A 26,919-nucleotide genomic window follows, 5' to 3' on the forward strand; every position below is an offset into this window, starting at 1 on the left:
ACAGAAGTTGGTGCATTTGGCAGGTCTAAGCCACTTCACAGGTCTGGAACCCCTTGGCTCCTCTGAGGAAGCCTTGCTGTATCACCCGCTGACACTGCGCATTCCTTCCAGACCTCCTCCACGGGGCCCGAGACCTTGCCTTAGGGCGACTATGGCCTGTGACAGGCAGATGTGTTCTGACAAACGTCTCTTCCCCGATCACCCCAGGGTGGGGGGTGTACTGTGATAATTCAGAGTACTCAGCACTGGCTCTGAGTTGTCATTCATTTCTGGGGACTTAAAGATACCACCGTGGCTCCACAGTCAAAGTAGGGGGCTTGTGGTGGTCATGAGATAAAAAGAGTTTCATCCCAAGGGTGGGTGTCTGCAGCACTGGTGGGTCTGTGGTCATTTCCTCAGCTTCCAACGTGTGGTTGGAGGGGTTACACTTGGCAGCCAGCTGAGCCCCCATGTCGGTTCCCCTGACTTGGAATGGATGCTACTTCAGTAGAAATGGGACAAAAGTGAAAGTCCTGGCCTTTCCCATCCTTACCATGAGAATAAATCAAAGGTGATTAATTTGCATCCTGGGGGACCTGCAGAGATCTGTGGGGCTATCAATGACTTGAGAGACTTCCCATTGCATCCCCTTATCGTTTCACAGCAGAGGCTGATGGGTAGCTTTGGTTCTCCCTGTCCATCTGCAAGGACAACCAGAAACTGTTTACTGGTGCCTGGAGCTGCCCGTCTTCCTGCTCTCTGCCACTGCACAGCTGGCAGAGGGCTCACAAAATGCCACGCTCGATCCCACTATTGATATCCTCATGCAGATGCCATCTGCCTCCCTGAGACACAAAAGAGGGAGAACCACCCCCACCCCGCCCTCCACCATAAATATTCAGGGACCCATCCGCTTAAGAACACTGTGGGGAGACCATGGAGTGTTTCAGGGCAGCCCAACAAAGTGAGAGAAATGTTGCTATACCTAAAAAAGGAGGCATGATGTTTGTGGAGACTTCTTGGATTTTGAGGGCAACCCATCTACCATTCCCAAAGCCTTTACCAAGGAACCTGTAAGGCCACTAGGTGTGAGAGAGGCCCACGGACCTCATCTCCTAATAGACTCAGTGGCACTCAGTGTGGCCAACAGCGATGCTGCCAGCGGGCAGATCACCGTGCAGAGCGCCAGGGCTCTGGACAAAGCTGTGCCCTCCTCTGCATGTCACTATTCTCCTCTCCCAAGAAACAGCTCCTGGCTACTACTGGCTTCTGGTGGGGACTGAACGGCTGACGGAGACATCAGCGGACTATAGTCCTGACCTCTGAGCATTGTGACCTGGTGTGATCTGCCCCGCCCTCCCACAAAATTAGGTCTGCTCAGCTGCAATCTGTCATCTCGTGGAGACGGTATGTCAGAGCCTGAGAAAACCCAGAAGGTGCGTGAAGAGGTGGCTCAGACCCTTCAACGTGTCCTCTTGCTTGTGGCCTCCTCTCCCTCAACTCACAGGTCCTGGGGAGTTCCCACTGACCAGATAGATGGCCGAGGAGACTTGCTTTCAGATGGTTCTCTGTGATGTGGGGGCTCCAGCTTGAGGGTGGGCGGTGAAGCATTACTCCCCACCCCCACTCTCAAGTGTCCCTGAAAGCTGATGGGGAAGGGAAGTCATGCCAGTGGACAGAGCTGGAGCAGAACAAATGGTTACTATTTTTCCTATCTGAAAGACAGCCAGAAGAATTCACCTACACCAGTGATTCTTTCCTTTCTCCTACCACCTTGGGGCTATTTGGCAATGTCTAGAGACATTTTTGGTTGTTACACCTGGGTGGAGGGACCTACTGGCATCTAGTGAGTAGAGGTCAGCCGGGAGCTTGCTGCACATCTTTCAATGCACACAGGACCAGTCTCTACAAAGAAAGAAAAATCTGGCCCCAAACATCATTAGCACCACTCTCAAGGAATCAAGGCTTCTCTGGTGGCTCAGATGGTAAAGAATCTGCCTGCCATGCAGGAGACCCGGGTTGGATCCCTGGGTCAGGAAGATCCCCTGGAGAAGGGAATGGCAACCCACTCCAGTATTCTTTCCTGGAGAATTCCATGATCAGAGGAACCTGGTGGGCTATGGGGTCACAATCCATGCGGTCACAAAGAGTCAGAAACACTACTGAGCTGACTAACCCTTCACTTCACCTCACCAAGGAATCCTGATCCACCTTGATTTATGGGCAGGGGTGAATAGTTGACTGAACAGTCAGGAACTTGGAAAGGACAGGAGTCAGAGGTTGGTGACAAGGAGGTGTGGTGAATGTGGTGACAAAGGAAGATGCCTGTGGACAGCTCTCCTAGACCATGGAAATACTGTGTCCCATGTTTATGCTCATTAAAAGTACCCAGTGCAGAGGAGGCTCTCAGGAATCGAGTGAATGAGAGAGCAGGCCCTGTGATAGTATTCAACCCTCTCTCCAGGCATCCTGATGTTTGTTTAATGGGCCCCAGTACAGAGGGACCTGTCTGTAGGGAAGGAAGCTAGGGGTGAACGAAACTACATGATTCCCCCCTCTCAAGGCCAGCCTGGAGGCCACTCCTGCTGAGCTTGAGAGACCTGTGGCAGTGGGACCAGCGCAGAGACTCTGTGTTGGCTCCCTCCCTGGGGTGGCCAGTCAGATGCGGCTGGCTGAGGGCGCTGGACCCTTCTCATTGTGGAAGGAAGGCCATTTCTCTCACTGGAAGACATGTGTGGATTCAGATGTGCCTTCCCTGCCTGCAGTGCTTCTGCCAGAAACTACCATTCATGGGTTCAAAGGATGCCTCACTTACCATGATGGAGCTCCACACAGTTCTGCTTTTGGAGACGAAGTTCAGCTTTATGGTGATGGGATCATGCACAGGGGCTTCACTCACTGCGTGTCTAGCTGACCCAGCAGCAGCGGGCCCCATGGAGCCTGGAATGGCCTACAGGAGGTTGAGAGATGGTGCCAGCATGGATTCACCTCCCTGAAAGGCAGGAGCTCAGATCAGAATGGACCTGATGATTTGAATCAGTGATGGCCATGTGGTGGGGTTTGTCGCTTGGCCAACACATATGATCTGGGAGTGGGAGTGGCTCTTGTCACCATTTTGTCTTGTAACCAAGAACTGTGCTTCCCCACCCCCCATCCTGAGCCCTAGGGGTTGTAGGTCCCTATTTCCAGGGAGGAAGGGGGCTCCCCCAGGGGCCATGAGGTGGTGTCACTGCACTGGAGGCTGAGACCTGGCCACGGTGGCTTCTCAGGCCACTGCCTCAACTCAGAGAAGGGAGCTACTGTTTGGCTGGTGATGAACCCTCATTATCAAGGAAAAACAGAGCTGCTGCTACACATGAAGGTTGATCTGTGACATGTGACATTTAGGGGACTCTTGGGGGTGCGTTTTATTATATCCATGTCCCCCAATAAAAGTTAGTGGTCAACTACAGCGTCTGACAGGGGGCTGTGAAGATTTAGACCTTTCTGGAATGAAAGTTTGGGTTATTTCATTAGAAATGAAAGATTCCAACAAGCTGAGGTTTTGGCTGAGGGCAAAGGAAATAGGACTGATCCTGGAAGGAGGAAGTCAGGAGCGCCAACCAGGGGCCCTGACCCATGACAGACACAAGGCTTGGTGGAGGTGTCGTCTCATTTTCCCCCTTTCTTGGTGTCTGTGCACACGTGTGTATACAGAAAATACGTGTATAGGCACATACACGCACACACACATGCATACATGCACATGTGCCTATGAATGTGCACACACACAGAGGACTTCCTCTTTTCTTTTGCTTCCAGTATCTCTTAGCATTGTCCCGGCAATAGTTCACCACTTGCCAGCTGCAGTTTGTTCTAGTTATATTTCCCCCACACAGAAAGTCCTGCCGAACTGTGTCCCTCTCAGAGACACCATCTCCCCCTTCTCAGAGGCCTGTGTTCCGCCCTGGGCACCCCCACCTCTCATACTTGTAGCTTGTAACCACCTGGCCCCTGGGCTTTGCCCCCAGCCCTGTGATGAGCTGCACTCTCTCTGTGTGACCTCCACGGGCCCTTTTTGTGTTTTTTAGTCTTCTGATCCCTTTTCAACCAAGTCCTCATATTCTCTCTGTAAAAATAACTAATATGACTTCTATTTTCCTAAATGATACACATATTTCATGACTTGCTGGGGACTTAGAATCTTCCCTCAGGTCCTTCATTTTACAGAATATACTGAAATTTTATAGAAAATGAGGACCTGGGAAGGTGAGATGCCTTTCTCAAGGTCATTGAAATTTAGGGGCCAGGCTTTCTTTCTTGCTGTGCAGGGCTCCTGCCACCTGTACAGCCTTTTAAGTACCTCTTGAAGCTGCTGGTGGAGGAGTGTGCCTTTTGTCTGGGATTTTCCACCTGTCCTACAAGAACTAAGCGCAGTCTCCCACTTTCTAGTTGAGAAGAAAGTCTGAGCCAGAAATGGAAGGTGGAGCCCTGGCAGGATGCTGACCCCAGGACCACAACACATCTTACAGGCCAGCCAAGCATCTTTCCTCTCCTTCCCCAAACATGCCACCCACACTTCCCAAGTGAGAAGAGTTGTAGGTCAAGTCCACCCACTGGACAGGCTGGGAGATGCTCCTGGGAGGCTCTGCAGCTTGGAGCTTGGGTTCTTCCATCAGGCAAATTGAAGCTGGAATCTTGGTTTCACCACTTACCTCGCCAAATTTCACTTCTTAGGGAAATTGGGGATTTTGACATCTAATTCACAGGGTTGTTGCCTGGATAGAATCTGATGAAGCCTAGAACGTGCCTGATTCAGAGCACAGTACACAGTGGCCACCACCACTGCCCCCACTTCAGCAACCAGAGGCACATGGCTTTGATTGTGCCGGGGGCCCATCTCCTGCCTGGGATAGGCCTGCAGCCCTGGACCTCATCTGAGCCTCTGGGAAGCCCATTTACTTTCTTTTACAGACACATGCCTCTCCTGAACAGAAAAACATGCACAAATAAAACCCCACCATAAAATCCTCTCATTCTCTTGCCCTCCCAGTTGCCCTCTTGCTGATGTCTGGCAAACACACATTAAGGGAAGTTCTATTGTTTTCTGACAGAAAGCGTCCTGACCATTGACAGAAACTTTTGTCTCACATAATAAAACTGCTGGTTTTACAACTCTTCTGATTGGAAGAACTCTTAAATTTGGATGAGTATGGATGCCTGTTAGAATCCTCTTCATCTGAGCCAAAAACTTTTCTTAGATGATGTATTACTAGGGACACAGGAGTGGGTAAATAATTGGACCAGCCAGTGCTTTACAAACATGTTAATTTTATTGAGTAGGCATCAAAGCTTCTCTCCGTGTCAAGTAATGGAGAAGCCATATCACACAGATTACAGAGCTATTGTTACTTGAAATAATCTTTCATAAAAGAAAGAAATGAAATACAGTTCTTCTATAAAAAGTGCAGTAGTAGTCATTACTGGAAGTTTTCCAAAATGAAAGCAAGATTTACTACATATTGCAAAAATTGGTTTAGTGCTTTAATACTTTACAAAGTAACAACCCAACCACCAAAGACAAGCTCTTACAATGGGTTGCTTCTCCAAGGATGGACCAAGATGGAAAAGAATATTTGCATTGAATCGGAAGGAACACTTGCAGGTAGAAAGGGGCCCAGGATGACTTGGTCAAGGTAACAAGGTTTCTGACCCCTTTCTGCCTCAGTGTTTTCTTTCGTCCTTGGTAATAAGAAAACTGGGGAAACAAAGTAATGTATCTCATCCCCAAATCAGTCAAATGAACCTGTAAAAGAACAAACGAAGGGAAAGAAACAGAGAAACTACATTCACTTGCCAGTACATATGGGAAGGAACCAAGCAATTACACATTAACACCCATCAGTTAAAATGAGACCACTGGTCAAAGCTGAGGGTGAGCGGGGTTCAGGCTCTGAGTGTAGACCCAGAGAAGACCCTTGTGGTTGTAAGGGCTCCGTGGCTGGTGGAGGGCCCGGAGCTTGCTCAGGATGTTGAATGATGACTGGCTCTGGGAGGTGATGTTTGCCTCGTGGACTCTGGGCCACGGCCCATCTCCAACCGTGCTCTAGTTTTGGTCACAAGTTAATGGGACAAGCTGCCCCACTCCCACCTGCCAAATCATCGCTCCAAGGCAGGTGTTTGGATTCCATTCCAGGTAGGTGGGAAAAACTGGATGGGCTGCAGGGCTCTCCTGCCTTGGAGGCAAATTTGTGAGGTCTGAGGGGGCAGCCCTGGAAAGCTTGCCCTCTCTGAGGACTGGCAGGACCACCCCCTCATCCTGCCCCATCTATCAGGGCAGCAGTGAGAGGAAGCTTGTTTATTTGGCAATTCAAGCAGAGGGACGCACTTGTGTGGGCCCACTCACCGTCTGCTGGGCAGCTGCTGAGCAAGTGCTACGAGGGAGCTCTTACCCCCCAAAATGAGGGACCCTAAAGTATGGCACCCAGAAAAATGACATCAAAACCACAGAAGGGGAAGAAGAGAAGGAAAAAGGCTTTTTAACCAGGCCACAGTAGGACAAGTGTCCTATAAGAAGCTTGTAACAGTATTTCGCCAACAACTCTTAGAGGAAAACACATTTGGCCAAAGGACCTAGAAGTAAACACCAAGGTCAGGTATTTGGGAAGATCAGCCAGCAGAGGACAGATAGTGTGGAAGGGGGATCGTCCCTCCCCGACCTGCGGGCGAGGCCACCTGGGAGGGAGCTGGGCCCAAGGATTTTGCATTGCTTGGCTCTACAATGGCTGGGCTCTGCCCCTTGCATCACAGACATACCCATGACCGAGGGGGCCCCCAACTTTGTCAGTACAGTCTCCTTCATCTCCTTCCTCTGCAGGCCTGCTTTTGGTTACGTGAAAATGAGTCCTGCTAGTGGTCGGGCTGCCTCCCTTTCCTGGCTGAGTCATCTGCTGCCTCCGAGTTTGCTCTAGGAAGGAAGGAAGGCCTGTCTCCCTGGAGACACTGAAGGCACGGCATCCTAAGGACCGATTACAAGGGCCTCTCCAGAATGGTCCAGGCCCACGATGACCTCATGGAGGGGGCATGATCATGAGAGCTGCCCTAAAGGAAACTGTCCCCACTTCAGCCTATCCCAAAGGGTCCTCTGTAAACAGCAAAGTCCCTTCTCTGTAAGGGAGGGCCACTGGGGTAGGCGTTTTCACATGGCATACTTGCCACCATCAGGTCTGGTGCTCACTGCCGCATCTGGTCTTCATGAACCACAGGCTGCCTTATCAGCTAAAATTCTCCCCATTTAGGGGCAAGAATAGAATCTCTATTTGATAAAGGCTGAAACTGATACTTGTAGGGTTCTTAAAAGCTGTCAAGTGATTGATTTCATTTTCTTTTTTTCAACAAGTATTTCTCTAGCACTGAATACATATCAGGTGCTGTTGTAGGTGCCAGGGGTACAGCAGTGAGCAAAACATACAAAAAATTCCTGCCCACATGGAGCGTACATGCTATGGAGCTGGAGGGAGGCATACCATGAATGAATGAATGGATAATTCACATGCAGCCTTCAAGTGGCAATAAACAGGCGGCAGGAGGGTGGGATGTGTTGGCTTATTAAATAAAGGAGTCAGGGGAGGCCTCCTTGAGAGGTGACACTGGTGCAAAGACTGGCAGGTAGTGAAGGGTGAGACATGTGGCTGAGGATGGGTGTCAGCGAAGGACATGCCAGGCAGAAGGGCATGTGCAAAGGCCCTGAGGCAGGCTTGGGTCATTGGGGCAGAGGTTGGAGAAATACATGGGTGGGAGTGGTCTTTGTAAGGACCTGGTTGTCCCTTCATTTAAAGTCACCTTTCAGTGTCTGTGCTATCATAGACGTTCTCAAGGAAATGGCTCCACTAATTTATCCTCTTTAAAATAAATGGACTACTTTTGTCTTGAGCATATTCAATCTACATTTAAAAAAGTAGTGGTAACCCCTACCCTATGTTAGAGAACTGAGTGTATGTTAATGTCTGTGTGTACTCTTGAGATGTTTTCTTGAAAGAATGAAAAAGGATAAGCAATGGGCACTTTGTGTCCACTAATTAGGGTTAATAGAACTTTGTTTTTGCAAGCATCAAGTAGCAAAACTGAAAATTTTAGCAAATTATTTTGGAAAATAAACAGAAATAGTAATATTGTTAGCCTTGTTTAGAGATTCTGGTTTCTGTGCTATTCCTTGGGTAATGTATGTACCAAGTCAGCTGGGGTGGGACCTTGGCATCTTACCACTGCACAAACTACACACACATTTATTCCCGAGGGTCCATACAGGGCAGCCCCCACTCTATTCTCTGCTGGGGGGCATGGAGTGAAGAAGAAGCCCTGGTTTGGGGGGAACAAAGCCACCTGCATAACTGTGAACAGCCAGTTTTGCACATTGCTCAGAACAATCATGAAACTTTTCCCAACTGGGGGGTGCCTGGGATGAAGAACCCTAGACTCACCCCCTTGTCAGCAGACCCATCATTAGAATCATGCTCCAGGGAACCAGGACCCCCATGGAGAGTGGACTGGGGGGACGTGACTGAAACAAGAATGAAGCTGCGTGCCCTTCATCACCCTGGAGCCCCCCCTCAAAGCAGCCAGTTCCAGCAGCAAAGAGAGTTTACAGTTAGGACTGAAGTGCAAGGTGTGGCCTGGAGGTCTCCAGAAAGCCACCGCTTTAAGGCTTTTTCGAAGGGGGCACCTGTTCCCTGGTGTCTCTGCAGGGCCCTTTCCCGAACATGCCTGCGCTCAGGTGACAGCGGAATCAGACTGTGGATGGAGGCAATGTCACAGCAGCCAAGGTCTGATGAGGCAGGGCCTGCTCAGCCATGACACATGTTCTCTTCCTATTTATTAGAAGCATTGGAAAAAAGAAAAAGAAAAAAAGCACTCGAGGAACTTAATTTGTAAAGTCCACACCACAAGGAGGAAAACTGACTCATATCCTAAAGAAAGAAACCCTCCCAAATGTGTGTTACTCCACATCTCTTGTACACATGAAAGACACAGAGAATAAAACACATGGTTGGGCAAAGCCATTTTTTTTTTTTTTAACCTCACACATATTTCCCACCACTGATGGGTACAGCCCTTTTTTTCTTAACTAACGTGAAATGTATTTTGATCAGTTAAGTTTATTTCTGCAAAATAGTCTGCAAAATAAGCTCGTGGTTGCTAAGCAAGGGGGTGAGGGTCATGTAGCCACGCCCCCGCCTCAGAGACCATGGGTACTACCAGGAACATTTCACACCCCAAGGTGTGCCCCTCTATCTTGAGTCACTAAATTCCTGACGGTATGCTACCAGAATTAACACATCAAATCACCTTGGAAAACATGAAGTTTGTAAAGTAATACATCCCAACTTTTCAGAACACCACTGGAGCCACTGGATGGTGATAGGTAAGAAAAAGGTCCACGGTAACTTAGTGAATAGAAAGTATTCATTTAAGAGGAAAGGTGCGGTACCAAAATCTAGGAACGGGAAATGAATCGAGCTTTCCATGGAGAAAGGAACAGACATTCAGACAGTTCCACTTTCATATCAGATTTGAACAAATAGCAGAAAGTGTTTCATCCCCTAGAGCCCACAACAGAGCCCCACCCAACCTAAATTTAGCCCTACAAGGGGACAACCCTGTGACAATATAAGGGTGCAAAATATTGCTCTGTGGCATATTCTGAAAATAATATAAAAATAATTTCTATAGTACAGTTTAAACTTGGCTTGTAAAATATCAACATAGCATAAAATCTAAAAACAGAATACACTTAAAAACGCCTTCCTTTCACAATATATTAGTTTTAAAAAAGCATATACCCAGGTCAGGCAGATGCGGAAAGTGTGAAGCAAATGACTGAAATAACCTCCACTGGGGTTTAGAAGTATCTGGGGTTCCTTCTGGAATTTTGCTGTCACATTCCCAGAAAGGGAAGTTTGGCCAGACCAGGTTGGAGGGGAAGACAGCTCACAGGTGGGACTGTCTGCATCCAGGACCTGTGCCTTGGTGGGGCTCATGGCCTTTCTAGAATCTAGACTAGCTGTCTTCCTTTTCTCTAGTTCCCCAACCCACTTCTTCCCCCCCCACTCCACCAAGGGCCCCCAGGTCACAGAAGGACATTAAGGGATCTCTTGACCCACATGTGAAAAGCACAGCTGTTTCTAATGGTTCTCGTGCAGCCTGATGAATTCATTTGGTCTAAGAGATGTCTGGCCAGGGATGAGGGGTAGAGCTCTTGTGAACATGGAGGGGCTGGACCAGCACATTTAAAGCAACAGTGGGCTCTCTGTTTTTAACACTGTTTAGAGGAAGGATAGATTCAGATCTCTCAAAAGAGGAAATGGCTGTTTGTAAACAATGCTGACCAAGGGCATCGTGTCCCCCACCAGGGAGTGACACCCACAGGTGCTCTGCACATGGAGTGGCTAGTGACCACATGGAGAGACACTGGCCATCTACTCTGGGGGGAGAGGAGGAGCCTGGGGGCTAGGGTTGGGATTGGATCTCAGGCTCTTATTTATGGCACATATGTCAGATGGGGGTGGGGTAGAGGTGACTGAAATTCGAGGAGCTAGAACAGATCACTGGTTTTTGATAATAGGTAGAAATTACACTGCCTGGTTCTTCCCCTGGTATTACAAATAGACTGTTTCAAATCTTGGTTTGCCTTTTTTTTTTTTTCTGTTTTTGTTTTCTTTAACCTTGCGGAGAGCATGAGAAAGATAAAATATTTGCATAGCCAGTTTTGGAAATTTCTGGTTGGCTGTTTTCATGTTAAAAAATTAAAAAACAAACACGAGATTACTTTCCGCTTTGACTTGTGCGTATGTGTTTGGTTTATGAATGCACGGGAAACACTTTTCAAGCTGGCTGTTCCACCTTCTGTGAGATGCAGGGGAGGAGCCGCCGTCTACACTTGAAGCAGTATTTATTTCCTGTGACCTCACAGCTTTGGATGGCAAAATGGTCAGCGTGATGTGAAGAATCAGTTCAAAAAGCTGCCACAAACCCTCTTGATGAGAGATTTTTTTAAAAACTGCTTTTTTTTTCAACAAAAGAAACCCCAGTAATATGAGGGACATGAATGTTAGTGATTACCACACGTTGAAAGTATTGTTTAGCACGAAAAGTAAAACTTCCAAAAAATTTAAGGTCCTATTTAATAAATAATTTTAAGGAACCACTTATGTAAAACTTGAATAAATGACCGAAAACTCCACCTGCTGTGGATCGTTAAAAACAAAAATGAATTACTCACAGGAGATATTCAAATTAGTTTATTATAATAATTCAAACAAGTAAAAAAAAATCTCCTTTTTTTTTTTTTTGCTGCTCTTTATGTCGGGGAAAAGCATCCTTTCTGGAGAAGGAGAAGCTGGCTCCAATGAAGAGATGGTCTACCTCCCGTGTTTTCTTTAGATACACCCCCAGCGAAGCGGGGCGCTTTCTCTCTTTCTTGGGATTATTAGAGGCTATTCTAAGGCTCTCACAGGTTTTAAAGGATTCTTTGCTAGTGAGGATTTTACCCACCATTTCTGTATTTCTTGGAAACAAGATATTTCCTTAGAGAGGCAGGTTTAACGCCTCAGTGTCCTTGGCCAAGAAAGGTATTCTCCAGAGGTAATCTTGGAAGGAAGACGCTGCATATTGCTGCTCAGAACAGGGTAGCTAAGGACACATTTTTTTTCCTCAAGAAATGTAAGGAGGCACCAATATAGGGACCGCTAAGGGATGGGGCTGCCCCTAACGTGTTCTGGAGCCACCGTGCGGAGGCCTCCGCCTGGCTGACCCCAGACAGATGCGGGTGGAGGTGGAGGTGGAGGTGGGGGTGGCTTCCTTCCCGGTGGCCCTCAGTCCCTTCCCTCTGGAAAGAGGGGCAGGCCGCGTTTCAGGGCGGCCTAGTCGGGGGTTACACAGTGACCGCAAGGTCAAGTCCTCGCCTCTCTCCTGGGGCACCGATGGTCACTTCCGAGGGGCCCCTCCGGCGACAGTTCACTGGGGAAGGGTCTTCCAAGGAGAAATGTGAACAGGCTGTCATCTTTGCTCATATATGGGCAACTCCAAATCGTGAGTTCGGAACCTTGCCCTCGGGCCCCATGGTGTCTTTGGAAAGCTCCTGTCACCTGAGCTGCCCCGCACCGGGAGCGACCGCTACACATCACGCGCCCCGCGAGGTAGCTTGTCCCGTGCCCAGCCTACAGACGCCCGTGGCTTTGATGGCAGTGTGAGTGTCGCTCGAGCCGGGGGCTGTGGGAGGAGGTTTTGCTTATGAGATGGAGCCGCGTATTCCTAAGGGGCCAGAGAGACCACCAGGGCGCCAGCGGGCGGCCGAGCGCCCTGTCCTCCAGGGGCCCCGGAAGGGCGCAGGTGGAAGCCCGAGGCAGAGCCGCCATCGCGGTCCCAGGGCCGCGCGTTCGCCTCGAAATCCTGGGTGGCAATGATTGCACGCAGGTGACCGCTACATGGAAGAGGTCAGTCGCCGGGTTAGGGGGGAAAAAAGCCAAAAAAAAAAAAAAAAAGGCATGTAAAACACTCCCTTCTAAAAACAAAGGGCTGCAAATTTCTTTATTTCTCTTATCGAGGAACAAAAATATCCTTGCAATGGCTATTGAGTTTCCACAGGTACGAGGCAGATGCTAGCTAGCACACCCACTTCCAACAGTATGACTTGTTTCCTATCCGTCTACTACCTGAGTGGCGTCAGTGTAGGTTCAGGCACCATTAGGAACGTTTGACCAAACACGTACACAGCACGGACAGAGGATCGCCGGCCTCCCGGTGGACCAGGGCGCAGAGGAGACACCGACAACTTGGAGAGGACAGCCCGGCGGCGGGGCCGGGCCGTGCGCTCAGGGCCGGGCCGCGCGCGCCTCGCGCCGCCGCCGCAGCTCCTCGCGGTAGCAGTACGAGCAGTAGTGCTCGGTCTCGGCGCGCCCGTAGAACGCGCAGTTCTCGCGCTGGCAGCGCTTCTGCGCGGGCCCCGCCCCGGGGCCGCCCCGGCTGCCCTCACCGTTCGAGCGCGTGGCCGGCGCGTCGGCGTCGGCGTACTCCAGGCCGTCGCGCGCCGCGCCGAAGCCGTTGGTGTAGGTCTGCGACTTGGGCTCGGCCGCGCCCGCCGCCCCGGGCAGGGCTCCTGGGACGGCGCGCGCCAGCGACTCTACCGTGTTGACTGTGCGCAAGGCGGCGGCGCGCGCCGGACTGTAGCTCTGTGATGACAGCGAGCGGTTCTGCTGCGGGTACGTGGCGCACGGCCGCAGTGCACCCACAGCTGGGACGCACGGCTCGTCCCGCGCGCCCGCCGCCTGCACGTGAATGACGCTCTGGCGCCCCGGTGCCGGAGGGCTGCGGCCGGGGACCGGTCCGCTGGCGCCCGCGCGCCGCGCGCCGCCGCCGGGGCCTGGGGAAGCCGAGCCGCCTGCCGCCGCCCGCGCCGCCCGGGAGCCGGTTGTGGGCCCGGGGCTCGGGCGCTCCTTGAGCTTGAGCACCAGCTGCGTGGGCTGCCCGGCCGGCGGGCCTGGCGAGGCGCGCTCGGGGCCGGGCGTGCCCTCGGCCTCTGGCCTGCGCTGCGGCCGCTTGGCCGTGGAGGCGGCGGCGGCAGCGGCGGCGGCGGCGGCGGCGTCGCGGCGCCGCTGCTCTTGCTCGGCGCTGAAGCGCTCCTGCGCGCTGGTTAGGTAGTAACCGATCATCTCCTCATGGAACTGGTGCCGGTGGCTGGTGAGCAGCAGGCCGGCGAAGATGAACTTGCGCTCGCCCTGCATGGCGGCGCGCAGGATGTTGAGGCTCAGCTTCACGTCTGTGCTGTACTTCCAGGCGTCGCCGCGGGGCCCGCCGCCCTTGTCGGCCGGCGACGTGCCCGCCGCCTTGTCCGTGGGCGACGGCGTGGTCTTCTCCGAGGGCGATGTACTGGCCGAGGCGCCCGACTCCTCCTTGCTACCCTTGCGCGCCTTGGCCTTCTTCTCCTTGCCGCGCTCGGCCGCGTCGCCGTGCTTGCCGTTCGCGGAGTTGGCGCGGCTCATCTTGCCGTGCACCAGGCCGCCCAGGCCACCCATGTTCTTCTTCAGCTTGATGCCCAGTGTCTTGCTGAAGCTGCCCAGCTTGTTGGCCACAGAGTCCGCACGGGTCTTGTCCTTGTCCTTGCGCTGCTTCTCCTTCTCCTTGTCCTTGCCGTTCTTGCCATTATTGCTGTTGGAGTTGCTGCACACCGAGTCTCGGTCCGAGTCCAGCGAGTCGGCCAGGGACTGCACGTCTTCCCCCGCGGAGGCCGTCGGGGACTCCGGCTGCGCCAGAGGGGCCTGCAGGGGAGAGGGAGGGCAGGAAAGGGAGGAGGTTCGAGATCAGCCTTCCCCTTGCTGCCGATGGAGGCAGACCTCGCCCCCTTGGTGTTGCCTCCATCCAGCCTCACTGTCCCAAGCCCGCGCTGTGTCCCAGCCCAAGTCTCTTGATACTTGATCTGGAGTTGCTGCCTTCACAGCCCTGGTGGGCGCTAGAAAAGAATACCCACAGCCACGTCATGATGTAGTCCAGGTAGCTGGACTCTGGAACCAGACTGCCGCTAACTGTCACTTGTGTCATACAGGGTATCAGGGCCTGCATCAGGGTGCCCTGTGAAGATTAGATACGAGTAAAGGCTGAAGTACAAAAGCACTCTGAATAGTGCCAACTTGTCCTGGGTGCTTACTGGCTCTGTGCTGGGCACTGCCCTCCTTGCCTTCTTTATGAAACTTAAAAACTATTAGTTACAGGCCCCACTTTATGGCTAATTAAACTGATGTCTGAGGAGGACCAATTATTTGTAAGCTTTTAAAAAAAATCCCCTTTCCTGAGATTTCACTACAGGAAAGTGAGGGCAGAGAACATCAGCCAGATACTTAAAGCGAATCATTCTTAACATTTGGAGGCAGGGCCAGCATGGTCCTACCCGAGGGAGGGGGGGCAAGTGGGGCACCAGCCCCCTTTCTTACAGCTCCCCCCTCCCGGAGGGGAGAGAAGAACAAGAGGAAATGCCGAGGAATTGTGCCCTGGTTCCCTGCCTTTTCAAGGACCTACACACAGGTTTAGAATTAACTGTGCTCCATGGCAGCACATCATGTTCCCAGCTCAGCAGAGAATTTTGTGTTGTGACTTGCCTACGGTTTATTTTGAGGGTGTGTTTATGCCTCTCCTTCTGAAGAAAATAAGGGGACAAAAACTCCCCTAGCTGGAGCGTGTGCCTATGCCCAGACCCACAATCACACGGGTGCACAGACACGTGTTTCAGCTGGAGCTGGAGCTACTCGCACTGTGGGCAGGATGGAACCCAGCGTCAGGGGGTCCCGCATGGGGGAGGGTGCACCCTGCCTGCCTGCCCTGAGCTGAGGGTGCCTGCTGGTCTGTCCTGGTGTGCGCCAAGCTTACCCTGGTCTCAGAGGGGATCCGGATCCACGTCACATTCATGTAGCTGTGCAGAAGGTTCAACTTGGCTTCTAGTGACAGGATCAGGCTAGCGAGAAAGGAACACCAAGTGAGATGTGTCCCAGCTCACCCGCACGCACCCCTCCTGCAGGCAGACCAGCCAGCCAGCCAGCCACTAGGAGCAAAGGCACCTCGCCCAGGCCCTCCCCGGTAAACCCGGAGACAGCCAGCCTTGTAGGGCACTGAGGGGGAGGGAGGGCACAGAGTAGGGTCTTACTGGGCCAGCCGGGCGTTATCATTGTCATCTTTCCCCCACTCCCAGTCCTTCCCGGGGTCCACCGCAAAGTGCAGAGGCAGCAGCTTGTGCTCCGAATCTGTCAGGGGGATCACAGCTGGAACACAAAAGAGAGAGACCTGTGTCAGGTGGCCCAGGGTGCAAGGGGAGGCTCAAAGCCCCCATGACCCCTAGGGAGGACAGGAAAAGTCTGCTGAGTACAGGTGCCGCCGTGATTAAGGAAACCAAATGGAGGTGTACACAGGACCTCTACTCAGGCAGGAACATTAGTGGTTTCAAAACCACCACTAACAGTTTAAAAAATTTCTTTATTGTGGACAGCAAAGAACAGTTTGGAGACATGATCTGGCCTCAACATGGATCAAAAGGCAGATGCCCTCCTGCGGCAGCAGACAAAAAGAAGCTATCACTGCTTTTGCCCCTTCTAAGGACCGGACCCAGGCCAGACAGTGCACTGAGCAAGGTCAGTTAGCAGAGGGCTTGAGGCCAGGCCCACCCAGCTCCTCCCAGAGAAGGGGAGTGAGGGCTGCCTGCCATCTGCTCATTCATGAGTTCATTGAGCAGGTCTATCTGTGTGGGACCCACAGAAACAGTGGCCTCGGCCACGGGGAGCTCACATCCTATACTGAGGGCTGGATAAACAGGTGACATACAGCTCCTGCTGTTGGGTGGTAATAGCGCACTGAGGGTGAACAGCAGCCTAAGGGAGCTTTGGCAAGCCATTCCGGAGCAGACCACCGAGCCTTCTGAGGAGGGATGTGTAGGTGGACGAGGTGGTGACATGGAAACAGTGACAGACTTTATTCTCCTGGGCTCCAAAAAATCTTCACTGCAGATGGTGACTGCAGCCATGAAATTAAAAGACCTTTTCTCCTTTGAAGGAAAGTTATGACAAACCTAGACAGAGTATTAAGAAGCAGATACATCACTTTGCTGACAAAAGTCTGGATAGTCAAAGCTATGATTTTTCCAGTAGTCATGTACGGATGTAAGAGATGGGCCATAAAGAAGGCTGAGTGCTGAAGAATTGATGCTTTCAAACTGTGGTGCTGGAGAAGACTCTTGAGAGTTTCTTGGACAGCAAGGAAATCAAACCAGTCAATCCTAAAGAAAATCAACCCTGAATATTCATTGGAAGAACTGATGCTGAAGCTGAAGCTTCAATACTTTGGCCAATACTGATGCAAACAGCTAATTCATTGGAAAAGACCCTGATGCTGGGAAAGATTAAAGGCAGGAGGAGAAGGGGGCAACAGAGGATGTGATGGTTGGATGGCATGATTGACTCATGAGTTTGAGCAAACTCTGGGAGATAGTGAAGGACAGGGAAGCCTGGCGTGCTGCAGTTTATGGGGTCACAGAGAGTCAACACAACTGAGCGACCGAACAACAAGGCAGTGAGGAGAGACTGGCCCCTCACTGCACAGAAGGCTTGATTCATCAAAACATGCCTCCACCCCCAGGGACCTGGGCCCACTTCATAAGGGTTGGGGTGGAGGCAGGTGTTTACAGGTTTGTCTGGGATTAGCTGGGAGCTTCTGAGCCGGCGGGATCAGCTCCCTAGTGACATGAGGACTCTTGTTGCCAAGGGCAGAGAGAATGGGGAGAGAGAGAATGGGAGCCACCCCATTTCTGCCCTGGGAGCAGCAGCCTCGAGTGGGGACGGCACTAAGCTCCCCTGCAGACTCCACCTGAGCATCAGGCTGAGGCAGAGTTGTACAAACTGGGGCTCAGCCAGGCCAGCTGCTTTGTCTGCTGGAGCCAGGCTCATGCCAGTGGCTGGTGGAGGGAGAAGCGGGTGCTGCCATGAGTGCTGCCTGGGGAGCCGGCCTGCCCAGCGCTGTGGGTGGTATATGTGGGTGCAGGGACCATTGCACCTTCAGGTGTGACACTCAGACCTGCTGGGGCCTTGGGGCCTCCACAGGGAGCTCTCACCTCCGCTGTCCCACCAGCTTAGGAGGCAAGTGAGGCCAGACCCCCTTCTAGATGGGGAAGTGGGTTAGAAGCTGACAGCTGGGGCAGGGCCCTCCCTGATTCAGGCTTATCCTTGATGACTCTGGCCTTGCAGCGCCTCTGTCCGACTCCTATGCTGGTGGCCAGATGTTGCCTGACCGTGATTGAGCACACGGGGCCTCCCAAATGCTACTTTCCTTTGACACAAAGAGCCCCATCTTTGAGGAAACTGAGCCCCTAGTCACCACTCTAGGGTGCAGGGGCCCTGCTCCTGCCTGGGGTTTACTCTGCCTTCTTACTCCTCTGCGCATTCCCTCCCTGCGCCACCCCCCCCGCCCCAGATGCGGGCCACAAATCTGGTGTCATTTCCCCAAGATTCATGACAAAGGTGTCATAGCAAAAACAGAAAGGCAAATCAATAAATAACAAACACATAAAATCTGAGACTGAATGCCCGTTAATAGTTGATGTTCTAGTAAGAAACAGGAAATACAGACTCGGTGCTGCCCTCTAGTGTCACTGAAGACACACACATAGTCTTCTTCCACCCCACCCCCTAGCCCCCGTTTAAGGGAAACACAGGTTTGCTCCAGATTTTCCTTTTGACCTGGATGGGGTTGGATGGCACTGTGCTCTGGTTTGGGAGGTCAGGGGCAGCTTGGTCTGCCTTGGCCACAGACTGTTTGGTCCTGTCTGGTGTGGCTGTGACTCACAGCCGCCCCTCCCAGGGCTGAGCTGCGGGGTAGTCACAATGGTGGGGGCGGGGGTGGGGTGGGGAGCACTGCAGGGCTGGCTCAGGACCAGCCTCCCTTGGGTCATACCCAGGAGCTGGTCCCATAGTCCCAAGAGTCACCACGACAACAGAGAGAAGGTTGGCCTGGCTTCCCACCCACGGGGTGGGGGCAGGGGGTAGAGGCTCCTTCTGTAGACAGGGCAGGATGGCTTCCTAGAGGGAGGGCTTGGTAAAGGCACCCACTCCATGCCCCTATGCAGATGGCCAAACCAGAGGGTCCAGGAAATGGACCCAAGGATTCTATTTTAAATAAGTATTCTCCATTGGTCTAAAATCAAGCAAATCTGGCAAACATTGTTCTAGAATAATAATCTGTTAGAAGTAATTTCTGTAGGTACAGTGTGGACAGTTTGGGGTCTGGCTGTCCACCTTCCCAGGGGAGAGGTGCCTTTGGGGCAACTGCCCAGGCCGAGTTATATTTCCCATCCCCCACCCTAGCATTAGGAAAGAGCATGGGCTTGCTTGCATTTGTGGGGCGCGAGCAGAAGCAATGTGTGAAGCCCTGGGTGGTGTGGTGAGGGGTGGGCGGGCCTTCTCCCACACCATTCCCACTGTCGAGCCTTCTGATGATGGAAGCCCTACATCAGGAGTGGGTTCCTGATTCCTCACTTGGAGGAGACCTGCCTGCTCATCAGAAACAACTGTTTTAGGCTTTATTTGCAGGAGAAGCAAACTTATCACTTGAAACCACTATGACTTTGGCTTATTTGTCAGATAAACCAACTAAAGTAGTATAGCTCTGCAGTCTCCTCAGCTTCCCTACCAAAGGGCCCCTGGGAATTCCTCTACTCAGTAGCTGGGCTGGGCTGGACTTCCTGGGCTCCCCACCCTGACTGTCCACCTCCCCCCAAACACACAAAGCAGAAGGTTGGAATCACCTGTAGGTGCTAGAGCCTGACCACCCAGCAGGCTCCTAGCAGCTTCTCAGCCTGGACGTCAGAAGGCATCTTAAGTGCAGAGGGCACAGCTGTCTTCTGGCCCTCGGGTCAGGGTTGCAGGGCCTAGGAGCCGCATCTGTACAGCCTAGAGGGAGGCCTTGAAAACAGGCCCTCTGTGAGCCTCAGGTACTTAGATGCCTCTGCTTCTCACTTTACACACCTAACTTTTTCCTGTTGGAAGCCTGGGAAGCCTGACCTCACCCAGTGAGGAGACTTATGTGGTGACTTGCCCTCTGGTGGCGAATGTCAGGAAGAGCAAATGCTTTTCAAAATAAGCCTGTGAACTCCCTCCCTCCCCAAGGCCCTTTGAAAAGGCACGCTCCTATCTTTTAAACCCTGCAGAAGGGAATGGCTACCTACTCCAGTGTTCTTGCCTGGAGAATTCCATGGACAGAGGAGCCTGGTGAGCTACAGTTCATGGGGTGGCAAAGAGTCAGATACGACTGAGTGACTAACACTTTGGGGGCTTCCCTGGTGGCTCAGAGGGTAAAGAACCTGCCTGCAATGCAGGAGACCTGGGTTGGATCCCTGGGTTGGGAAGATCCCCTGGAGAAGAGAACAGCTATGTACTCCAGTGTTCTTACATGGAGAATTCCCTGGTAACCCTGGTAACCATCATCTCAAAATAGCCTGGACAAAGTTGGTAACCAAATCAGCAACCAATTTTCAGTACTTATTTTTGCAGAAAACAATGGAGACCTCTAGTTCCTTTGAGAGATGGAAGAAGGGATGTCCCACTTGTATAACAACAACGAGCTAGACAAAGTGCAGATTCACAACTTTCCTTTACCCTGTTCAAGAGCTGAAGTCACAGGTAACTGGCTAGCCCCAGACTGAGGGAAAGACAGGTGTCTTTGAGGAGGCATGGACATGAGCTTAATTGGGGCAGACTAAGCTAGACCCCAGCTTCCCTGGTGGCTCAGACAATAAAGTGTCTGCCCGCAATGCGGGAGAGCCAGGTTCGATCCCCGGGTCTGGAAGATCCCCTGGAGAAGGAAATGGCAACCTACTCTAGTACCGTTGCCTGGAAAATGCCGTGGACAGAGGAGCCTGATAGGCTACAGTCCACGGGATCGGAAAGAGTTGGACACAACTGAGCGACCTCGCTTTCACTTTGTTTTCTTTCAGCTCGACCCCACTAAGATTTCAGCTAAAATTGTTAACAAGTTGGTAAAGGAAGGATGTAGACTGGTGGAAAGCATACAGGACCCTGGGGGCCACAGACATAAGGGAAATCCTTAAGCACACACAGCCCTCTTGCTGTTGGACCTGAGCTGGTACTCAGAAAAAGACTGGCCAGTGTTCTAACAAAGTGTCCTTCAAAGACTTTTGTACTAAGGAAGAAACTGCAGAGAGTAAGGCAACATACACCACTGGTCTTAGGGCACTGAGCCTTTCTCCAGTAAAGCATGGGGAAGGAGCAGGAAATAGGGAATAAGTCTTTTTTTCTCTGGGGCAGGGGCAGGAATATGTGTTGAGCCCAGAACTACAGCTGGGGGAGGTTACTCCTTCCCCTCAGATCCAGAGACACAGTGTCTGCCTGAGATAGAGGCTTAATCAGAAGAAAGAAACAGTATCCTCTCTGCTCTCCCTCCCACACCCAGGCTAAGAAGCTGTGAGGAGTAGCAATCTACTGCTAGAAAGGGGCAAGGATATGGAGAGAGACCCATGCCAAAGTGAGCCTCAGCATAAAGCATGAGGTAGACAGTGAGAAATAACAGCCCCACCATAAACACAAGATATAACTAGAACAAATTTGAAGGCTGGGTAACCAGGGTTTGGATCTAGACTGACCCAAATTCCATGCAGCAAAACAAAAGGAATCAAAATGATGTACCTTAGTCTATATTGCTCTACTCAAGATGGCTGGTTTTCAACAAAATATTTTTGGCACAAGGAAAGAGGCACGAAAACCAGTACACTGACAGGTGAAGACAGGTGAAGGACCAGATAGACAGGACACAGATGTTGAAACTATAAGACATGATTTAAAATAACTGATTAATAAATTGAAGACTCTAAATAGATAAAGGAGATACCTTGCAGAATTTAATGGTTAATTTCAGCAGAGAGAGAAAAATCTGTAAGAAAGAGTCAAATTGAAATGCTAGAAATAAAAAACACAATTATAAAGAATGACTTTGAGAGGCTGATTAGTAGACTTTGCACACCTGAGGAAAGAGTCTGTGAACAGTAAGACAGGTCAATAGACGTTAACTAGATTGAAACAGAAAGAAAAAAAGAGTGAGGGGTTTGCAGAACAGCACATCCAAGATTTGATGGGGCAATATCAGATAGCCCCAAATCTGTGCAAGTGTAATCCCAGAAGGAAAAGAGAGACAGAACAAAACAGCTGCTGCTGCTGCTAAGTCGCTTCAGTCGTGTCCAACTCTGTGCGACCCCATAGATGGCAGCCCACCAGGCTCCTCCGTCCCTGGGATTCTCCAGGCAAGGACACTGGAGTGGGTCGCCATTTCCTTCTCCAATGCACGAAAGTGAAAAGTGAAAGTGAAGTCGCTCAGTCAGATATTTAAATAAATGATGGCTGACATTACCTATCTAAAATATTTCCAAAACAAATGACAAACTCTACCATAGATCCAAGAGGCTAAGAAAAAGCAGGAAAACAACAGCAACAAATCTGGATATACATAATACATCCAAACTGCTAAAAACGGAAGACAAAGAGAAAATATTGAAGGCAGCCAAAGAAAAAAGACACATTACATATACAGAAACAAATCTAAGGATCACAGCAGACTTCTCATGATTAAACAAGTAAGAAGATAAAGGAGTGACATCTTTAAAGTGCTGGACGAAAACACTTTGCTAATCCAGAATAGCAAAAAACTAAAAAACTAAAAACAGAACTGTCATATGATCCAGCAATCCCACTCCTGGGCATATACGTGGAGAAAACCATAACTTGAAAAGATACATGTATCTCAATGCTCATAGAATCATTATTTAGAATAGCTAAGACATAGAAGCAATCTAAATGTCCCCTGACAGATGAATGGATAAAGATATGGTACATATATATAATGGAATATTACTCAGCCATAAAAAGAATGAAATAATGCCATTTATAGCAACATGGATGGACCGAGAGATTGTCATACTGAGTGAAGTCAGACAGAGAAAGACAAATATCATATGATATCAATTATATATGGAATATTAAAAAGGGTACAAATGAACTTATCTACAAAACAGAGTTACAGTTGTAGAAAACAAATTTATGATTACCAGTGGATTACTGCCATTAGTGAAGTCGTGTCCGACTCTTTGCGACCCCATGGACTGTATGTAAGCTACCACAGTCCTCCGTCCATGGGATTTTCCAGGCAAGAGTACTGGAGTGGGTTGCCATTTCCTTCTCCAGAGGATCTTCCCAACCCAGGGATCGAACCCAGGTCTCCCGCATTGTAAGCAGACGCTTTACCATCTGAGCCACCAGTGGATTAGGGGAGATAAATTGGGAGATTGGGATTGACATAAACATTACTATATATAGAACAGATAACTAATAAGGACTTACCGTATAGCACAGGGAACTCTACTCAATAATCTGTAATGGCCTATATGGAAAAAATATCTAAAAAAGAGAATATATATATATTTTTCCCATTCACTTTGCTGTACACCTGAAGCTAACACAATATTGTAAATTGACTATACTCCAATAAAATTAAATAAAAAATAAAGAAGACAGTAAAAGACAAAAAGGAATAAAGATAGATGGAACAAACAGAAGGGAGCTAGCATTAAATGTGAGTGGTCAAAACATACTAATTAATAGATGACATTGTCAGTTTGATAAAAAGCAAAACTCAGTATATACTGACTGCAAGAAATCCATTTTAAATATAAAGACATACACAGGTTAAAAGATACTACTAAAGAGAAAGCTGGAGTGACTCCAGTGCAAGTCCTGTTACATATAGAGGAATATTACATAGTGATACAGTGGTCAATTCTCCATGAAGCTATCAGAATCCTACATGTATGCATAGTCTTCAGAGTACACGAAGCAAATGCTAACAAAAATGAAGGGAGAAAGACACATTAATTATGGTTGGAGACTGCCACTTTTAGGAGCCAAGAGAACAAGCAGACAAAATCAGCAAAGATATAGAAGACTGAATTATGTCACCAGAGCTCTTGAATTAATGGACATTTATGGAACTCAACAACAGCAGAACATGCATTCTTTTCAAGATCCCTGGAATATTCAGCAAAATAGAACATATTCTTAGCCAACCTTCACAGGTTAAAAGAAATCATAAAAAGTTTGTTCTCAGACCAAAACTAAATAAAAACCCATAACCAAGAAAGACATTTGGAGAATCTTGAACATACATCTTTTGGAATTTAAACAGCATGCTTCTAAATAACCCTGTTGGTCCCTAATCCCTGTCCACCACTATGATGGTTAATTTTATGTATCAACTTGCCTGGACCAAGTGATGGCCAGAGAGCTGGTAAACATAAAATCTGGGTGTGTCTGGGAGGCAGTCTTGGAAAAGATTAGCATTTAAATTGGTAGACTGGGTATAGAAAACTGCTCTCACCTCCATGGGCTGGCATCATACATTCCACAGAGGGCTCAAATAGCACCAAATAGCCAAGGAAAGAGGAATTGGCTCTCTTTGTTTGAGCAGGACATTGGTATTCTCCTGTCCTCAGACATCAGCACTCCTGGTTCTTGGGTGTTTGGACCCTGACTGAATTACACCACTGGCTTTCCTAGTTCTACAGCTTGCAGTTGGCAGACAGTAGAACTTCTTGGGCACTATAATTATGTGAACCAATTCCTATAATAAATCTCCTCTTATATGTGTATCTATATGTATCCTATAGGTTCTGTTTCTCTGGAAATCCCTGACTAACAGAACCACTAATATGTTTTCCATCTCTATATATTTCAAGACTGCTATAGAACTAGAATCATACAGAATGCAGTCTTTTTTCCCCTTCAGAATAATTCCCTTGAGGTCCACTCAAGTAATTGTACGAATCACAGTTATTCATTTTTATTGTTGAGTAGGATTCTGTGATATAGACAGTATAGTGAACCATGCACCCAGGAAAGACATTTGGGTTGTTTCCAGTTTTTGGCTATTACAAATAAAGCAGTTTTGTGTTCAGGCTTTTGGGTGAACATAATTTTCATTTTTCTAGGATAAATGCCCAGGGCTACAAATGCTGGGTCATATGGTAAGTGAGGGCTTCCCTGATGGCTCAGTAGTAAAGAATCTGCCTGCAACGCAGGAGACCCGGGTTCCATCCCTGGGTCGGGAAGATCCCCTGAGGAGGGCATGGCAAACCATTCTAGCACTCTTGCCTGGAGAATCCCAAGGACAGAGGAGCCTGGTGGGCTGCCATCCATAGAGTCACACAGAGTCAGGCACAACTTAAAGCAACTAAGCAGAAGCAGCAGCGTAAGTCATGTTTAGTTTTATAAGAAGCCACCAAACTGTTTTCCAGAGTGACTGAACCATTTTTGCCTTCCCACCAGCGGTGTAGGAGCAATCCAATTATTCCACATCCTCCCCAGTATTTGGTGGTGTCAGTTTTTAAGATTTTAGTCATTCTGACAGGTATGTAGTGATATCTTGCGGTTCTAATGTTGACCAACTTTTCACGGGCTTATTTGTCTTCTGTATCTCCTCTTTGGTAAAATGTCTGTCTGTATCTTTTCTCATTTTTTGTTTGGATGGTTTGGAGGGTTTTCTTTTTGCTATTGAGTTTTGAGAGTTCTTTGTATATTTTAGATGCAAATCCTTTGTTGATATGTGGTTTTCAAATATTTTCTCTCAGTCTGTAACTTGTTTTTCCTTCTTTCCTCCTTCCCTGCCTTCCTCTCTTCCTCCTTCCTTCCTGTCCTTCTGCACCTCTCCCCACCATCTTTGCACAGTAGAGATCCAACATATTTTTTCTTTTTTGGATTATGCCAATCCCAAATGACTGCATTCTGTGTGATTCCCATTTTGCAGCATGCTTGAAATGACAAAATTCTAGAGATGGAGAACAGATTAGTGGTTCTATTCGTCACGGATCCAGAGACACAGAACAAATAGGACAATATATAAGAACTCTTTACCTACCTCTAGGTCCATAGTTGTACATTTTACTTTTAGCATATGGTCAACTTTGAGTTAATTTTTGTATAAATGAGGTTTGAGTTTAGGTTCCTTTTCTTTCTTATGGATTTCCAATTGCTTCATCACCATTTGTTTGAAAAAAGTATCCATCCTCCATTGAATTCTTTTGCTTCTCTGCCAAAAATCATCTCAGTATATTTGTGTGGGGTTATTTCTGAGTTCCCTATTCTGTTCCATGGATCTCTGTGTCTAACTCTCCATCAATACCAGGCACTGTGTCAGGAGCTCTACATTCATTACTTACAGGTCTTACATCAGCTACAGGTCTTACATCTTGTATAGAAGAGGAAGTGAACTCTGGTTCGTAAGTGCCTTGCCCAGGCCAAAGCTGGAGCTGTGATTGAAAAGCAGGTCTGCCTTACTCCACAGTGTGTACTTTTCCTTTTACTACTGTTGTCACCTTGCCTCCCCCTCCTTTTAAAAAATTATCTGAAATTAGTAGACTGTGAGCATTTAATCTTGTTCATGCATTCATACAACATTTATTAATTGCTTCCCCAGTGTCTTGGTGCTGGAGATGCAAAGATGAGAAAGACAGGACATGTGGCTTTAAGACATCTAGAAATCTGGTCAATGAAGAACTGAACCCGTGTCTCTTGAGTCGCTTGCATTGGCAAGTGTGTCTCCTGGGAAGCCCTGCAATGAAGAACAGGAGCCCTTGAAAGGTGGTCCTTGTCATCCTCCTCCTCTCCCTGTGTCTGATCCCACTGTGGCCTTGGCTCTGGCCTACCAGAGCCCGAGAACAACCTCTGGTGGGCCTGCAGCAGAGTCCCCTGGCTGGGTGAGAACCTTGCATCCTTGTGCCTCTGGGAAAAATCAGATTTGCTTTATGAGGATTTGCTTCATGACACCTCAAGGTGCACAGCAACGGCAGCTCTTTCCCTTCCGTGAATGCCAGGGACGTGGCGAGTTCCTGCTTGAGGAGCTTACTGTGGCCTCACGCTCCAGGCAGCCCACTGGGCTTTGGTCAGGATGTGTTTTTTCCCAAAGACCCTTTCCCCAGAAAAACGTCCCCAGAGACAATTCTCCAAGTGGACTTAGGTTGTCAGGAAGCTGTCCATTTTTTCTGGACACAGGTTCTCTCATGCATTAGACGCAACCCTGGGGAACGGTAACAAGGGGGGCTTCTTGGAGAGCAGAAACAGGCTGTCACGCTGGCTGACTAAGAGGTTCCTTCCCCATGTCCAGGGGGCAGGACAGGCACCTGGAGCTCTGTCTCCCTCCTCTTCAGCAGAAGGACTGCTGAAGGCCATGTCCTGCTCCAACACCACCCATCAGAAGCCTGCAGGTCCACAGGTAGCCTGGGGCAGCCTGAGGGGAGAGATAGCACTTCATATGGAGATGGGGGCTGGGCTGACTCAGCAGTCGGGGAGATGGTGGCTGGAGGAGTCTCTTTCTATGGGT

General features: G+C 49.6%; 1 protein-coding gene and 1 long non-coding RNA gene across 2 annotated transcripts in view; one reads left to right on the forward strand and one right to left on the reverse strand.

Annotated features, from left to right (window-relative positions):
• Nucleotides 1-12,518: 12,518 nt before the first annotated feature.
• OTUD7A (OTU deubiquitinase 7A) overlaps nt 12,519-26,919 on the reverse strand; it is a 336,026-nt gene continuing 321,625 nt past the window's right edge. The window contains exons 12-14 of the mRNA XM_081546684.1: nt 15,647-15,761; nt 15,373-15,457; nt 12,519-14,270 (exon numbers count right to left, since the gene is read on the reverse strand). Coding sequence (XP_081402810.1) covers nt 12,828-14,270; nt 15,373-15,457; nt 15,647-15,761 — 1,643 coding nt within the window. The 3' untranslated portion in view covers nt 12,519-12,827. The remainder of the gene's footprint in view (nt 14,271-15,372; nt 15,458-15,646; nt 15,762-26,919) is intronic.
• Nucleotides 18,435-21,382, forward strand: LOC145528371 (uncharacterized). The gene is made up of 3 exons (XR_014070346.1): nt 18,435-18,488; nt 20,034-20,162; nt 20,477-21,382. It is a non-coding gene; the product is annotated as an uncharacterized LOC145528371 (long non-coding RNA).

This window comes from Giraffa tippelskirchi, chromosome 12 (assembly GCF_054371585.1).
Source record: "Giraffa tippelskirchi isolate mGirTip1 chromosome 12, T2T-mGirTip1v1.2.pri, whole genome shotgun sequence".
NCBI lineage: Eukaryota > Metazoa > Chordata > Mammalia > Artiodactyla > Giraffidae > Giraffa > Giraffa tippelskirchi.